We start from the raw sequence: 18,526 nt of genomic DNA, 5'->3' as shown, positions 1-18,526 counted from the left end.
AAATATAGAACCTGAGCCCCACAGTCCAACTTGACTTACTGCTCAGCACAGTGACTGAGATGGGCTGTTTTTGTTGGATGGTCTGTGTGTGGGGGAAACGAGCATAGCAGATGTAGTCACTCCTGGTGTCTTCTGGGAGAACATTGGAAAAGTACAAGTCCCCGTTCAGGGCCTGGGACACTCGTTGATCCAGTGGCAGCCTCTGAAAGTCTAAAGGAGAGCATTGGTCATAAAAGATGAACAATTTCTAAATGTAAATATATTATTTTATTTAAGTTAACGGGAAAATAATCTTTACTTTTTCAGTGTTGGGGGGTCCACTAGGCCTATTTTCCATCAGTTGAATATGTTTAAATGTATTAATCCATGTTTCATTTTACCATTTGGCCAGAAACACACATGTAAATGACTCACTGTTATCCATCCAGAAGATGACAGGAGGGGGGAGCCCGACAGGGGGCCGGCACTGCAGCACAAGGGAGACCCCCATTTGCACCGTGATGGCTTCATTTCTTTCTTTTGACCACAAGGGGGACCCTGCAAGTCACAAACATCAAGCAAAGGTACTGAAGGCTTTCCAAGACTGAAGTGCTCCGCTGTTTACAAGTGTGACAAATGACTTGTACTTTCAAATTGTCAAAGCCATTACTGTAGAATCAAATTTAATTTATGAACTCGGTGATTTTCTTACTTGACTGTCTGATGACGATGTTGTTGGATACAGCGGTGCCGTGGTCGTTGTGAGCTGTACACTGGTACGTTCCCTCGTAGGCCTCAGCCTTTTCCCCGCTGATGTCAATGACCAGAGTTCCTGAGCCGGGCTTCATCAGGACCTTGGAGTCCTTCTCTACATCGAAGTGGATCCCATTTCTTGTCCATGAAAAGCTAGAGTTCAACCAGAACAGCAAATGTCACAGTAATTATGGTTATTATTAATTGATTCAGGGCCTGGTGGCAAATCTAAACTGCGGCTAATTCAGTCTGCCAGGTGTTTCTCAACTGATTGGTACCCATGACAACAGTTGCTATGGTGATTCATATCTCCACACTGCTGCAGGTTAAGATGCAGTCAGGAACAGATCTGTAATTTCACAGAGGTTCCATAAAACTGAATGGAAATCAGTTATCCCGTAATGTCTGAAACTCGTTTGTGTTTTGCTACTGAATTATACTCTCAAAGCAAAAACCAGTAAAATACTCTGATGTGCAGTCGACTGTTGCACACGTCCTGATAAACAAGCTTCACCGGGTGTGGAGGAAGTAACCCTCACCTAGGATTCGGCTTCCCCTTGGCCTCACAGTGGATGACGATATTCTCCCGTGGATCAAAGATGTAATCCTTTGGGGACTGTAGTGTTATAGTGGGGGGTTGAGGCACTGGAGAAATATGAAGGGAAGCACAGTTCAGGCACGTACGTACACAAACAACGTCCCAGCGTGCATTGTAAACATAGCACACTGGGGCTTACATGTTTAAACAGAGGATATGCAGGCAACATGCAGCAAGCATTCACATTCAGTCAAACCTGACAACCAAGTCATCTGGAGCTGAAACAGTCACTGCAAACAAAGCCATAAACAGCTGTCTCACCCCTGAGCTGAGGACAGACAACTCATCTTTCTGTGAACTGACAAACTCAGCACCACTCCAAAACAATCAAGTCACAGAAAACCATGTTGAAATAACTGCATGCACATCGAACATCGCTCAAACCCGGACAGGGGGAAACACTCACTAAATGCACTAAAAGTCACAGCAGTGTTTCAGGCAACTTACATCCTTCCAGTACTTTAGCTTTTTGTCCACCATGACACGCCGTACCATAATAGTAGAATATTGAGGAAAGGTGTTAGTGTTTGCAAGGATTAAACAACAGGATCAGGTAAAATAGATGCACTTACGGATGCTTTTAATCATTTGAGTGAGCCTGCCTAGTAAGCCTACTTATGCATCAGTTTTAGTTACGTGAGGCAGGTGCAATAAATGTAAGAATTGCATTTCATTACTGAAAAGTAGAATCCCATGCTGTAACATGCAACGCTGTAACACCAGGAAGCCCTTTCTGCCTGGTACACTGACATGTTTTCGTCAGCTCATCTAAAGCCCCTTTTACAGCCCAAAGAAGGTACGAATTTTCCAAAATTTTCCATATTTATACTTAAATGTGATATTAATAAGGACAATACTTACGATCAAGAGGCACGTCCAGCGCTGAAGTCATGTGACACAAGACTACCAATAGCGCAGCTCTGAAGATTAGCACCCATGTCCAATTCCTGTCCATGGTCGACTGTGTCACAGTGAAAAACTTTTTTCCAGATTGAACAGCAGATTCAGGGTGGTCAACAAGTCTGGACCCACACTACCACGAGCTACAAAAAAAAATTAAAAGAAAAATATATACACATTACTATATGCATTACTTAAAATGGCTTTAAATACACATTAAGGTAAATAAAGTATACCCTCAGACGCATACATCTGACACATACAGGTCTTAAACTAAGTGTAATGTATATAAGATTCGTCCATAAAGATGAAAGATACATGTACATGTAAATATTTAGTCTGAAGTACAAATTAAGGTTTACTTTGTTGCATTTTTTCCACCAAGTTTTCCAACATTCCCATGGCTCCATGTCCAAAGTACGGTGTTTAAGTCAAGCACTACAAGTGGCCTGTCTGTTGAATAGCCCATCATTCTGCCAACAAAAAGACTTTGGCAGGAGCAATAGTTAAAACAAACTTGATCCTAGTACTTTTACCTTAAACGGCTTAATCTCTATGCACTTGTCTGTCCTCTATGCTGTTATTTACCTTCCCTAGTGCTGAAGAACCCACTAAAAGATACAGTGACTCAACATAAGCATATGCCTTGTAGTCTTTGTGGAGTTATTTGGTGCTTGCTGTGTTCACATTGCATTGTTTTCCAGACAAGGCCGCCCAGCCTAACACGTGTTTCCCTGTAAACATGTGGCATGTGAGTGCACTTGGCTGGAACAATCACATCTCCGCTGCAGCTATAGCTGCAAGCAGATAGACACATGCACTGCAAACACTCAACACTAGTTAAACTGTGATAAAGTTACATGAACACAAACCCCATCCCTAGTGTATAGGTTTCATGTTTCAATAGAGAGTTGACTTTACGGCTTCATAAAGGCCTTGTTGAAACAGACATTTTCCCATAGTATGGGCTTGTTGAATCAAAGTAGCCAAAGGGTGACAGTAACTCTTGTCAGCAGGCACAGATGGAGTTTAAGGTGCAGCAACGTGCTCCTGGCAGGTAAATAGCTCAGTATATCCTTGACGTCTTTATTATTCATGAAGATGTCAAGACGCACGTCTATTTTTGCTCATGTATTGTAGACGCACAGACACGTGTGCATGTAGACGCAGAGTCTGAGACATCTGAAGGTCAAACTATCAGGCACACTGCTGGATTCAGGCCAGTTATATCTCTATACTCTGCTCGGGAGGAAGCATGTCTGATGGCACAGGGAGAGTATAGTGATTAAAAAATATTCCGAAAAAAGGGTCAGATTTGATCCAGCTGAACTCGGCAGTGTGTGTGTGTGTGTGTGTGTGTGAGCTCATAAAACCCCAAGACACAGCTAATTACAGTCACATGCTATTATATTATTCTTGTATTCTCTAGTTAATCAAGAAGGAAGACAACAGGGAGAAGGAGAAAGAGAGCAACCCAGCAAATGCATTAGATGCAGGCCATGCATTCTAATCTAATTCTGACAAAGGCATTGCATTGCATCATGCAAATGTAACAGTCCATCTTCAGATTAATAACAATAATGCCCCATGCTCCTGCAGCAGAAATTGCCTCCCCCACAGTGACAGTGCCCATGTTAAGATGTGCTGGCACTCAGGCCATTCTCTCCCACAGAGAGTTAAAGTGAAATCACTTGCATGTGGAGCTTGTGTCTAAAAGATAATGAGTGTCAAAAAAAGAAGGTGAGAGTAATGATGGAAACTCAACAAAAGAAGAATAAAAAGCTGACATTATAGCAGATCACATTCTCTGTGACATTCTTTAATAAATTTCAGCTACAAATAAAACGGTGCCAATTAAATGCTGAACGTCAGTGGTCAGTGATTTTCTTTGCATATCTGCCAAAACACATGAAGAAACTCCTGCTTCCCAACACTCAAATACATAATGCGTCTGTTTTTTTTTTTTTTATGTCTGACCTGGGTCAAAGGATGAACTGCCAGAGGGTGAAAACATAAATAAAAAAAATAAACCAGACACCACAGAGGTACAAACATAAAATAGACATACACACCTAAAATTGGCCATGGACAAGTCTCAAGCTGTCCATATTTCAAGTCACTGCGGTTCACTGGCATAAATTGTTTAGACATTCATGTTGGTAATACATCACCACCTTGGTGCACCATTAAACTGAACTTTTAACCTTTAAGTGAGGAAGACAAACACTCTTGCATACTAATCTGTACCACAGTAAAACACTGAATATGTTAACGTGTTGTTGAGGCCTGTGGAGGGAATTTTTCATGGTTAAATGTTGTGCCACGAGGCACAACTGTGCAGCTGTGCAGCCTCGTGGAATACATTTGTCTGGCAGATGTAAGAGTTGCACAGAGGCTGTCTAGCATTTATCCTAAAGCTAAGTGGGCAAAAATCATTGTCCATTTCCTCACAGGGAACAGAGAAAACAACAATGATTATTATGAGATGGAGGAGTGAGAAGAGTATGTCTTCAGCTAGTGGGCAGGTCATCTCTCATCCTCCTCTCTGACTCAGAGGTCAAAGCCTGGAGGTCAAAGAGACACATTTTCATCTTGATCAACCAATCCTTGTCTCTTTTTTACATTCATTTTCTTTTTTTTCCCCCACTCTGTCATTTTGCCACCCCCCCTTAAACCACGCTCATGAGCACAGTGCAGTCTGGTTGTCACATGCAAACACTTCCAGTATATCCTAACACATTCCCCCAAATGATTTCTGCATTCTGTCTGTGTAGTATGTGTTTTTATACACTAAGAGTCATTAATGTATAAATTAATATTCCAGTCCCATACAGAAAGCCTTAACCTGGCAGCACATTACCATTATACAAGCACCTACAAAAAAGTAATTCACCAGCAAGGTCAGCCAGTATCTATCTTAATACTTAACTACATGACTGTAGGTTTAAAAGTCAAACCATAAAATATATATATCTTAGTGTATGAGTGAAGTGTCAGACTTGCTTCGGCCTCTGGCAAGTTCATGGTGATGACAAGACTTGAAGAAGTTACTGTCATCCATTTGTTGAGCAGCTTTGACCGAGACACTGAACTCCTATTTGCTCTCTCAGTGAAATTACCCTGGATAAAAGCGTTGACTATACCAGAGCAAACATTTGTGAACGTCAACGGAGAATGATGTAAAGCCCGCTGACACGAACCCAACGGTCTTACTCCCTCTCAGTTTGCAAGGCCTGAAGCAACATGCTAAGTTGGTCAGTCCACAGCCTTCAGTCACACGGAGAGACGCTGAGGGATGACAGCATGACTAGACAGATGAGGGATGAAGCAAAGGGGGGCAGGAAGAGAAATAGAAGTTCGCTGACACGAACCCAACAGTTTTACTGCTACCTCTCAGTTTGCAAGACCTGAAGCAACATGCTAAGTTGGTCAGTCCACAGACTTCAGTCACAAAGAGAGACGCTGAGGGATGACAGCATGACTAGACGGATGAGGGATGAGGCAAAGGGGGGCAGGAAGAGAAATAGAGGGAGGGATGAAAACAGTCATCTGCAGTCACATCGAATCATAGTGACAAAGATATTTCTGAGACAACAGACTGAGTCAGACTGCTTTCAGCTGGATTAAACTGGAGTAGATGCTCTCTCAGCTGTATCTAAGTACACAGAGAGATGATTATTTCTACATAAACACATTGATGTCCTAAAATTTATCACTTTTTATTTTCTTGACAGGCTGAGATGTCAGATCGGGCACTTGCACCACAACACACACTGATCACACTAAACTGAACTGCAGTTGCTTCCCACAGTTTCAGTCTTCAGTAAGCAGGTCACTAGAATAGGAGCTCTGAGCCATGCAAGCTCCCATAAACACATGGAGAGGAACGCAGCCTAAATGCGAAACCACGGTAAGGGCCACTTCCCTGCTGACATTTGAGAGAGCAGACTTTACACAGGTTATGACACTGTCACTTTCTCCAGAGGAGGGGGATGTGCTTTTAAACTCCGTTTGATACACACTTTGAACTGTGACAAAAAAAAAAAAAAAGAAATAATACCAGGAGTTGAAACAAAAAAGGCAAATTCCCTAAAAGTCAGCAAAAAACTGAATGCAACAAATGTTTTAAGTTTTTGGCCAATTGGAGGCAGCATTAACTTAATGAATTACATTGTTTGTTTTCCCCTCATACATTAAGATCCAGGCCAGGGTTGGGATTTGGACATAGTGCCTGTAGAGAAGGAATGCACAATGTAAAGCACTGCCTGGATACCAGACACAGATGTATTTGGACACCATGAGAGACACAGAGATATGCTAACACACCAGTCCTCTGTGTAAACATCTGAAGAAAAGCTTGACCCTGAGCAGAAAACTCCAACCGCTGCTCTCAGTCCTCGTCTCTGCATCTGTCAGTTTGACATCTTTAGTGGACGACCGCTCTGTTCACCTCTTTCTCTCTCCGTCTTTGAAAAAGCTGCATCGTACATATAGTTCCTTTTGATAAAGACACAAACTATATCCCTACTAGTGCCATTAAACAGTTTTAAACACTTTCAGGCTGCTCAACACAATAACTCATATAGTCAAACAGCTAACTGATGTAATTTAATGACTGATTTAGAGCCACTCAACTTTACCACCAATAAAATACAGAGCACCCCATAGTGTGCATGCTGTGTACGCTACTTTTTACATTTCATTATAGAAATTTTGAATTCACTATATAGTGGATAGAGTTACATATACATAGCATGCACCAAAGCCAGTGCTCCATGAATAAGTTGGTACATTTGATTACCAGAACCAAGGAAAGACTGCACTGTCAGTATATTAACACAATTACTTTCCACTGAACAGGCAGAACCAGCAGACTCTTTGTCACCAATAGCTCCCAAACCGGATCACACACAGCCATCTAATCAAAACAAACTATCTCAGCCTCTTTTTGCATGTGCACACATGGGTGGTGGAGGGAGGAGGGGGTGGGGGTCAGTTATTCCAGCACCATCCACTCAATCCTCCACGCCTGCCTTTCTCCCAGGCTTTGTGAAGTGCTGATGGTCAGCATGTGCTAGGCCGTACTCAAATCTGTACCTCTACTACCAGCCCACGGGCCTATTGTCATCCCATGCTGTTTACCACTGGGATAATGCTGAAATGGCAGGGCTGTTCTAGGGCACAAGGTGATACCCTCAGGATAGTTGAAAAACAGGAATTAAAGATGGGGCCACAGTTCCACTAGGTATGGTTGTTTACAAGGTTCTACTTTTGTTCCATCTAGATTTATACCTTTTAGGCTTTGACAATGATAACTGCTATAAAACGACACACTGTGAAATTCATCAAAAACCATTACTGGTAGCTGCCATTCAAATTCAATTCACCCAACATCTAATTATGGTGCTGTGATATTTGGACAATTGCACACATTTTTCCAGGCATAAGGACCAGATCCTTGGCTGGGTGTAGGGTGTGTGGCAATGAGTGTGTATGCATGCATGCATGATGTGTGTGAGTCTCGCCTGTCTAAGGTCTTCACATCAAAAGCTTCGGGCTCAGCCAGAGCAGAAGGCGATGCTGGCTGAATCCATAACTGTATCCATATCTGTGTCTGTATACAGGGTGTGTGTAGCTTCATGTGCATTTATTTATGAAGGCTTACAGAAATCATCCTAAAAACTTTGCATTAGATAATGTTCAGCAGTTATATCAAATACAGATCATTTCAAGCTAAACTGTGGAAAACTAGCAAGACAGTGCTTTAAATATCAACTGAATGTATTTGAAATTAGCTGCTGTATGTACAGGTGCTGGAGCTGAACATGTGAACCCAGTGTTGCATGTAGGATAAAAGCACTTAAAATCAATAGTCAGCCTCATTCCAATACAGTCTGACACTGTCACAGTGGTCACATAAATCCAGCTTGCCTTGCAAATGAGCCAAATGAGCCAATGCACATAGATGCACATGGCTTTGGTACGTGACTCTGGGCCTTACAACGACATGAATTACTGTGTCCTTCAGGGCAAGACTGTTATGTCTTTATGGCTGATATGGCTATACATCTTTTACATTTCATGAGGCCCGATCCATCTCTGAAGGTTGTGTTTGTAGTAGGTTCATCACACCTTTCAAAGTTATAGGACAGGATGCACATACTGATGATGCTATTCTTAGAGCCAGTTGTAGGGCTAAAAATGGCAGGTTGTTTTTCTAGTCTAGTCATAATCAGCAGTACTTTGTTTTGTTCAGGGAACATGAACATATACAGCAAATTTTATGGCAGTCTGACCAGTTGTTGGTGATGAATGGTGACAGCCGGACAACATGATCAAGGGCTGGTGAAGAAAATTTAAGGATGTAATGATGGAGGAGAGACAGTGTGAGTGGGGGTGGGGGGGTTAAGATTGAGGTGCAGCAGGGTGAAATGTTGACAGAAGAGACAAGGGCATGATGAGAAAGGCGCAGGAGGTGAGGGGCAAGGGGGGAGGGGACTGATTGAGGGTGTTATAGCAGCACAACAAGCTGCCATGGCCCCCTTTCTTTCCTCCTCCACCCATCTGTTAATCAGGATTACTCAGAGAGAGATGGAGAGGAGGAGAGAGGGAACTGCAGAAGGGAGAAGACAAGGAGATGAGCTGCATCTCCACAACCTACAATAATTCAGACCACTCTTCCATAACATATTTTAGAAAAATAGACTGCTGTTAAAACTATGGATCAATGCATTATAGTAGAGAGCTCTCATGGGACTATTGAAGTAACAATGATAGTAATGGGAGATGGAAACATTGTTGTGGTGTGTTATGTAATAACACTGACTGCTCGCTTAAGACATCACTCCCCTGTTGAACATGTTCTATGGGTTTACCACATTTGTTCATGCTCAGTATTTAAATATACAGTGTAAAGGAACAGTTCAGTTTACAGCAATGGAATAATAATTCATCATCACTCTCTTCTAGGTCTAATGGTTGAGTATACAGGTGATCGGTATTTCTTGTCTTTTGGAAATATAATTTTTTCTAATCATTTGTGTAAAAAAATAAAATCAAAGTAAAAATTTCCATGATTTGTTCATCTGAGTGTGTTTAACGGCATCTGTGCACAGTTTTCCTGCTGTCTCTCTTTGTGTGTGCTGTGCACAGCATAAGGTGACACGAGGACATGTGCCTCTAATTTTTTCACTCATATTCAAAGACACATGCTGGGTTATTTAACTGTCCTGTCTCCACACCATCTGGGTGTGAGAATATTGATAGTTTCACTGTTTGTTAATGTGGGCTTAGTGAAAAACACAGGACTTAGCAGCACAATGGGTGAATTAAAGTTTTTACAATAATATGCAGTGCATTTTTTTCTGCATCAGGAAATTATACAGTCCTTATTGTGTCATCCATATAGCAGTGGAACAAACCTAAAACTTTCACAACACAAGTAAATCCAAGCCAAGCAGCAATGCAGTAAACATTATGTTGGCGTCCTTGGTTTTGCTGACCTGCTACCTGGTGAGTACACATGCTGCGGATGCCAAGAAGCCACATCATAAATCAGTCACTGCCAGCTGTGAGTCACACCTCAACACTTTTCATGCACTTTTCATCCATGCTAACTGGCCTTTCTTATTTTAAGTCCAGCCATGATTTGAAAAGCTAAAATGCACATCATTGAGATGCTGTCTACACAAAATGCTTAAGACTGCCAGCAAATATTGTTATCAAATACTACAATAGGAGGAGGCTGGGTTTTTGGAGAGGGAAGCTGATGGACACACCCAGTATCATCAGTGTTTACACGGCACGTAGGAGCAAAGAATACGTGGTTGCAATAAATACGATTGAGTGAGTAAAAGAAGGTTATGAAACCTCAGCTGCCACTGAACCTGTTTACATGTGACAGCATTACCAAAAGCTTAAAATCCACATTTAGCAAAGGGCTACAGCAACAACCAAATAATACAATATGTAAAGTAGAGAATCATTAGCAAACTTTACTTACCTTTCAGGATTTAATCTCAGCCTGTTAGTTTTCCGAAAGTGGTGTCACACCTGCAAAAAAAGAGAACATTGGCCATAAATGGAGGAATCATTTCTAAAACTCAACCATAAAGCATTAGAACTGTCCACTCTAAAGCCTTATCTTATTTTGAAAATCATACAGCATTATAAAATCTTTGCTGCTGGACCTTTATCTTGTGACAATGTGCTATACTGATGTTTGTTTTACAGCTCATTTGGCAAAGAAATACTCAAAGTCAAAGTGGAGCACAGCTTACATTTATGCAAACTTGGTGTCCTCCTGCCTAATCAGCAGCAAGTAAGACAAGGACACGGAAAAGAAGGTAAATGACATATTGACTGTTAAAATGATTCAAGGCGCATTACGAAAAATAGTTTTAACTGCGGACAGAGAATTTGAATCCTTGGTTAACAAAAACAACATTAAAAACATGTTTCCTCCATTTGAGAAATCAAATGTTCTCAAGTGCAGGTAGCAGAATATATCAGACACAAAGGGACACAGTCACTCTTGTGTCACACATGAATACATGGACACATCTTTGCAGCCCACCAGGGAATACCTAGTAAATGACTGCGTCTTGCTAAACATGGGGACTCCAATCAATAACCAAAAACGTCTCCAGTCATTTTTATTGCTTTTACCTCCAGCAGGGGACACACATTCAAATAACCCAGCAACACACACACAAGGTGCCACACCCCTAACCTCATGTAAAATGGGCTTTCCCTTCATGACCATGAATTCATTATTATAATCTCCAGAGACACTCTTCATTCATCTCACATTAGAAAAACAAATCTGATGAACAAAAAAAAAAAAAAAAAGAAAAAGATGGCTCATTTACACGTGAATTCATTAAAACTGTAGTTAGCCTAGAGGAGAAAGATCATGTTAGCAGCCATTAATAAAAAGAGGTCGAGCTGTCTGAACTCATGGGGTTATGTAAAAAATGACACTGTCACACACACACACACATACATACATACATAGAGAGAGAGGGAGCCTGGACTAACATCAACAACCTAACCCAAAACCCGAACCCCATCCCGTTACCATGGAAACGGAATGATGCAGCAAAGGATGCAGACTGAACAGAAGTGAATATTTTTAATAACATTATCCCATTAGGATTATATTAAAGCTAAATCAAGTTTACTTGAAGATGAGTGGGATCAGAGGGGGCAGGCATGGATGAGGGGAAATGTGGAGGGAAAAAAAGGGAGCTAAATGAACGGAGACAACACAAAGACATCTGAAAACTATGACAAGGAGAGGCAAAACAAGGATGATGAGGGGGAAGCGTCTGAGAGAGAAAAGGAGAAAGAGAGAAAAAAAAACATGAAAAAATGACGGTTGAGTGGGGATCAGACACATGCATTATTAACGGGCAAATCTAAAAGCACTTCATCATCAGAGTGCAGAGATGGGGGTGGAGAGAGATGCAGAGACGGTGTAGAAACAGAAAGAAGGAGAGCTGGGAGGTGGAAGGAGTGAAAAGCTAGCAGACCTGACCCCAGGCTGTGGTACATTACCATGAAGATAAAAAAAAAAACAAAAAACAAGCGAGACCCAAATATATTATAACAACAGAGATTACTATTTCCTTTGACAAACGTGCTAGCAGTTTCCCTCTCTTTGCTGTGTTTATGCTAAGCTAAGCTAACTGGAACCTGGCTATATCCTCTGAATATTATTTTCCATAAATTCCAAACTATAAATTTAAGAGAGTTCAGTTAATGTATTTCAGATCTATGAGCTGCAGAGAAGAAAACAGAAGTCACAATACCCTTGCACAGATAGCCGGTGCAATGGTCAAAACATGATAACATATAAAACATTATGCAACATAAATGTGTGAAACCTGCAGTATATTTGAATCAAACGGTGCCAAAAAGGTACAGAGTGTGGGACTACTGTTCTCATTAATAAATTCTGATATTTCAGAAAACAAACAAGAAACACATCGCTTCCAGCACAGTGGCTCTATTTTGAACAATGACATCAGTGGGAGAGGACAAAGGTAACTTGAGAAGCAGTGTATTTCACAGATTTACACAGTATACAGCACTGTTTGAATCTCAAAAAGCCTTCAGAGGAATACAGGTAGCAAGAATAGATCTGATTTATTGGTGTCTCCAGTAGAACAGTGAAACATCTCTATGACAACAGTGTGAATGTAAAATTAAAGCTCAGTGAATATTTAAACACTCACTGGAAATAAAGACCAGTGTCTAAACATCCTTACAGTGTGATCATCATGCCTGATTCATAAAGCTGTACGTCCCAGAGCTCAGTGCAATCCCACTTTGATTTGCTATCTACCCCCTGTTTCAATTAGCTGCCTGAGTTTATGGATCCACTGGGAAGTGATGCACTCCATGTGACTGAATGTGTCAGTATGTGTGTGTGTGTGTGTGTGGTAAAAGGGGGGATACTGCAGACTGTGATAGAATAAGTGACCCCAGGCATGAACAGAAATTTGTATGCATGTGTGACTGTGTGTGTGTGTGTGTGTGTGTGCGTGCGTGCGTGCGTGCGTGTGTGTGTGTGTGTGTGTGTGTGTGTGTGTGCCGTAATCCCCTACACAGAGGGGCCTAAGCAATCAACAACACTAGCAGCTGCCTAACAAAAAAAAAAAAAAACACACACCCTTAAACGACAGTCTGACTGCCTGACCTCCATGCACACTTCTACTTTTATGTGATATCTACACAATTTCAGTACACACACATCTATATAGCTTTGTAACTGCTTTCAAATCTAGAAAACCACCTTGTGTGCTTAAAAGGTGCTTGGCGGAAAATAAACATCTATTCTCTAGCATCATATTGCCAAGCAGGCGAGATGTAAAATACCCTGTGGCTGCAAGATCCACAGTGTATCCACAGTGGCCAGATCTTCAGCTGTGTAGACATTAACACCTGGGGACCAGTGACTGTCTGTAAGAGCCTGATGGTTGTTTGTCCAAATATTAGATGTACCATCTGTGAGTGAAGAGATGGTACAGGCCTTAGGGCTGCACATCACTCAATGTATGTGTATGTGTATGTGTAGTACGTGTATGTGTATGTGTATGTGTGTGTGTGTGTGTGTGTATGTCTGTGTGTGTGTGTGTGTGTGTGTGTGGTGAGCCCATGTACATCTGTCTAGTCAAAGAAAATGACAAATGGCCTAATTAAATTGGTCACCAGGTTGGTTTAGTCAGTGTCACTGTGTTGTATTAGAGACAATGCTCCACCGCCATTTACAAAAGCCCCTGATACACAGAGTTTACATCTTCTAAGTATTTCCAACATATCTCGAAAACTTAACATACTACAATAAATACTACAATAAGACATTCAAGCATCATGAATACACTTTCTAGTTTGTGATAACAGGTTAGTGTGTCCACAAAAATATAAAATGTCTACATAGGAAAATAGAGTAGGATCAAAATGATTCGAATGAAAAATGCCACAGTCCTGTGTCAGGGTGAACTATGCAACAGTTCAAACTCATACATTCCCTTGTAATGTTTGGATATGTGTGTGTATGTGTGTTAGAGACAGAGATTGAAAGAGGAGGGGTTGGTTTCCATGACTTTTCAAAGGTTTTTTAAATTTCAACAGTCCGCGACCATTTGTCACATGACAGAAAACACACATTCACACAGCCCAGTCTCACAAAAAGAGCAGACAGAGAGAGCTGGGTTTAATCACAGAGATTTACAGCCTCCTGAATGTTACTTTTTCTTCCTTCTAGAGGTTAAAGGGACAACTCTCCCATCCCTGCTATTCCCACTCCATACAGCACAATGTACACAATGGAGTCATCAAGAAAGCCTTGTGTACATGCAGAGACAATGAGAGCATGAAAGGTACACCGAGGTTAAGGAACAGTTGGAAGTAGGATTCCTCTGCTGATCGTATACAAGTGATTGGGAGCATATTGTATAAGTATCCAAGTATGAGAGCCCTGTGGGGAATGGCTCAACACCTCACCATCTGATACTTGGCTACATTAAATCAGTCACTGTGAGCGACAGAGGCCTGCTATTGGGTTCGATTTCTCTGTTAATGCAGGGTTTGTGCAGGATGTGTAGGGGAGTATGGATCGGGTTACACTGGGAGGACTTGGGAACGTCATTCAATACAAAGACCAGCACACAGACACAGCAGAGACCTGTGTTTCAGAAACACAATATATTCTAATCAAGCAGAAACATCCATTCACCCAAGACAAACACCGGCAAATAAAAGAGTGACTAAACTGCAGACTGTTACATGTTCGAACATATCAGAAACACCGGTGAAAAACATGCCCATGCAGCCAGCTCCTCTAGGACCCTCTTATCTAAAGCAATGACACAAAGGGTAGACAAGGGAAAGGCAAAGATGGAGACAGATGTAGAGGAACACAATGATATGAGAGCAATTAGAAACAGAACAGTGGAAATGAGAATGTGAAGAAGAAATGGTGCAGTTGACAGAAGGCAAACAGTGGAGGGTATAGACCTATAGGATGCCTGGGAGACATCTAATATTGACTGCACAACTTCCACCCAATGGAGAGGAAGGCAGGAGTAGAGGAACAGAAGAACTGAGGCCTCCTAATATTAGTAACACCGGTGGAGATCTCCATGAGATGTGATTAATGTAGGACTCCTCACAGAACCCTTGTTCTCAGGCTGAAAGCTGCGATGAAGAAGCGACAGGCTGACAAAAAGGCTGCTTGGACACAGCACAGCTCAACGGCTTACTGTGACAGTGGAGTGTAGATATTACACTCTCTACATTCTGCTTGGCAGTGTAGCTGTAACCAAGTGAGATTTCTGTAAATGGACTATCACTTTTTTTTCCTTAATGCTTTAACAAAGCCACAGCATGAAGAGCCAGATTGTAGCTCTATCATTCTGAGGAAAGACCTCACATTCTTCTCACTCCTCTGCCAGTCTCACACCACACCAACAAAGCACCTCGCAGCTGTGTCTCTGGTATATCCTGCAGCAATCGTGCGACAGAAGGCTCTTTGAAGGAAGCTCAAAAGTGGAAATGCAACAGAAAAAGATGACATTAACTAAGATGCTATTTTTGGAAAATATCAAGGAACTACAGTATGAGGATTGGCGTCCCTCAGGGTTTATGTGCAAATATGTGGGTATGGATCAGGCTGCTGACAGTACATCAAAATATGATTTTTTTTTTAAATCAAACATTGAAGGATGGTCTGATCCTCGCTCTGAGTGCACCTGATACAGATGAACACAGGATAAGCTTTAGCCTTTCTAGCCTTTCTAGATGGATGAATTACCAAACAGTGCTTCCAGACACAGATGCAGACAATATACTTTCCTATACAGGGAAGTGTGAATCTTTTGTGGCAGGAAGCTTTATAAAAGAGCTAGACTAAATGTAAAGTTGACCAAATTACATAGAGCATATTTATTTGGATTGTGGTTTTAGTTAAACACTGACATAGATGTGGCGATTTAACCAAAACCTCAATATTTCCTTAGCCTTTAGAATAAAATAGATACGGGACATCCTGCGCTTTAAACTTACCAACCAGCCTTTCATGGTGTCCCATGAGACATTTGGGCACCGTATGGTAACAGTGGGAACAGAGAAATGCTGTGAAAATCTGAAAAGCCTGTTAAGTGCATGCCCATCACAAAATGACTAAATACATAACAGTTTTACTAGATTAAATGTGAACGCTCTAAAATATGCACTTTACTAGACCGGCCAGGGTTGATATTAACAGTCCACTCCTGTAAGAACTTGAGGCTATGAGCCTTACTGTTGGACTTATTTGGATGCTGTCATGGATCAGTAAATGCAGTGATGTCGTTGCTTCCTTGCTGTGGTGTGTTGGATCAGCGCACCGTGACTTGGACATACGTGCATCCATACCCTGCAATCCCTGCACATGGGTTCATACACATACGCATAAACCCACAGGCACAACAAAGCCAGACTGTATTTGCCTCCCACATTTACCCTGATTTACATTAAACAAATTTACAATAAAACAACACTGACCATGATACAAAACAAACCACACGATCTACTTGTCACACTCAAAGGATGCTAAAGTGCTAAAATCAAATGGCCTTGCCATTTTAAAACCCTTTTCTATAAAAATATGTCATTATATGCTAATTTGATACATCTGTGACACTCTGGATGACAATCCATTGAGAAAAGACAGTGTGTCCCAAAAACCTCATTATCTGACACCAATCTTGGAACTGAGGAGCACTGACAATATCTATCCTTTGATACCTCAGCATGGCTTATGGAGTAGAAGAAATCAATATCTCAAGTGTTGTTTCTTTCCCACGTGCCAATTACTGACAATCCCTCAAATCACTATCATATAAACAAGTCTTCCTTTCTTCTTCTCAGTACATTAATTGACACTTGTTTATTTTCTTGCTGCAAAGTTTGATTATATAAAGCTTTATATAAGATTTACAGGGCTATTGTGTTTGTCAGCATTAGTTTTATCTAGGTGTACCTAATAAACCGACAACATGGATCTCCTAAAGCAGCAGACCCTAGCAGTTTATTATCACTACATTTATTGCTGCACACACACATATGCTGTTCACTGCTGCACACAGAGCTTGGCTGCATTGTTGGCCAGCGGTGCAGAGCTCGTGGCAGGCCAGACACTGACAGCAGGGCCCAGCTGTAAAAGAGAGGCTGCAGCTATCTTATACAAAGGCCCCAGTCAGCACTTTGGTACTCTAAAAACAGATGCTGTCTGAGCTAATGAGTGTACCTTGCAGCAAAGCAGCCCAGGGTTTATACCGAGACACTCCACAGCTCCATCTGTGCAAATGCATCCTCTATTATGTTTACTAGCCCATTAATGGCTATGACTCGTTTGGGGCATATTTATATTATGGCCTCTATGGAACTATTCTTTCATTGTCCAGTTAAGAAAAAACATCCATCGTTCTTGCATTAGGGTCCTGGAGGGTCGTTCTAACAAAATCTGATCACAGGGATGTTGGCTAACCAAGATAAATGAAGTTCACGCACTGGGCTCCATCCAGGCTGTGCTAATGATCACACAGTCTAAAAACACAGGCCCCTGCTCTCAGTAACTATGATGCCCCCCGGGTGTCCAGCCTTAATCCCTGGATCAATAGTCTGTGTCAGTACAACCCCACCATGGTGACACCTGATACACACTTTAAGTGTGTTAGCACAAAAGCTTTGGTGTGAATTGAAGGTAAGAAATGCCATCAATTCAAAATCACACGAGATGAAAGTAAGAGGAAACTGAAGCCTGAGTAGAAGAAGGATTTATGGATAACTACAACAAATGGTAGATTTTATTTTACGATGGTTTCCCACACCAATTTCTCTGACAGAACAAGGGCAGTGCAGCCCCAATCATCCCACATTTGACACTATAATATGGGTGATTGTCAGTGTTAGAGACAACAGGGGTAAAGTACTCAATAATTCATCCCTCGGTGTAGTATTTTGTGGCTTGGTTTTGATTCAAAGCAGCAGCAATGCTTCGGAGCAAGAAGCTAAGAGATGTATTTTTGCATATATACATTTGTGAGAGGATATCAATTATTCAAACTTGAAAACTCTCACAGCTAAGACCATATTCTTAATCCTGCTAGGTAGCTGGCAGCACAGGCTCTGGCTTTAAATTGAAGTTGTGACAGTTTCAGACACACCACAGATCATATTCAGAATCACCACGCTGCTGTTTTCTGCACTAATCAACTGCATGATGTTTGCACTATTGTCTCTAAGATAAACAAGAACAAAACGCAATTGTTTCTCTGTGATATTATCTGATGCATACAAGAAGTGTTGCTTTCACTTTCCATGCACAAAGTGGTTTGTAGCATTTAGTGGGATCTGACTGCCGCAGCAGAGCTGTGCTATATTTAAACGTCTCCACAGTGAATCCACAGGATGTGTTATATCTGAGCCCAAATAATCATACAATTACTGCTGGACATATACATTCAAAGTGTGGGACAGCAGAGAGCATGACAGTTTTAACTGTATCATTACTGTCCAAACAACTTACAGCTAATGTCATCTAACAGCAGTTAAAGACCACTCCCTGGACATCTGATATCTATCTGATTATTTGAGTGTGTACACAGAGGAGACTGCATGGGAAAACATGTGTGATACCTATTTAGAGGAGTATCTGCTCTTAGTCTCACTAATGGGCCTTTTGTGGAGTGAATATCTCACTGGTAATATATCACAGGGTTGTAATGGACGACTGGCTTGAATGAAAAT

The 18,526-nt window shown here is 41.4% G+C and overlaps 1 protein-coding gene across 4 annotated transcripts in view; it reads right to left on the bottom strand.

The window, feature by feature from the left end:
- Positions 1-18,526, bottom strand: part of nrcama (neuronal cell adhesion molecule a) — a 37,218-nt gene that overhangs the window by 12,091 nt on the left and 6,601 nt on the right. For 2 of the 4 annotated variants that reach the window (XM_033325043.1, XM_033325044.1), the window contains exons 1-6: positions 2,192-2,237; positions 1,778-1,795; positions 1,272-1,377; positions 692-885; positions 415-537; positions 31-210 (exon numbers count right to left, since the gene is read on the bottom strand). In XM_033325043.1, coding sequence (XP_033180934.1) covers positions 31-210; positions 415-537; positions 692-885; positions 1,272-1,377; positions 1,778-1,795; positions 2,192-2,222 — 652 coding nt within the window. In that variant the 5' untranslated portion in view covers positions 2,223-2,237. Of the gene's footprint in view, positions 1-30; positions 211-414; positions 538-691; positions 886-1,271; positions 1,378-1,777; positions 1,796-2,191; positions 2,374-10,232; positions 10,283-18,526 lie in introns of those variants that run through there. The other 2 variants (XM_026326761.1, XM_033325042.1) reach the window with 2 other exon arrangements.

This window comes from Mastacembelus armatus, chromosome 23, assembly GCF_900324485.2.
Source record: "Mastacembelus armatus chromosome 23, fMasArm1.2, whole genome shotgun sequence".
Classification (NCBI taxonomy): Eukaryota; Metazoa; Chordata; class Actinopteri; order Synbranchiformes; family Mastacembelidae; genus Mastacembelus; species Mastacembelus armatus.
This window is presented reverse-complemented; position numbering and strand designations above follow the sequence as displayed.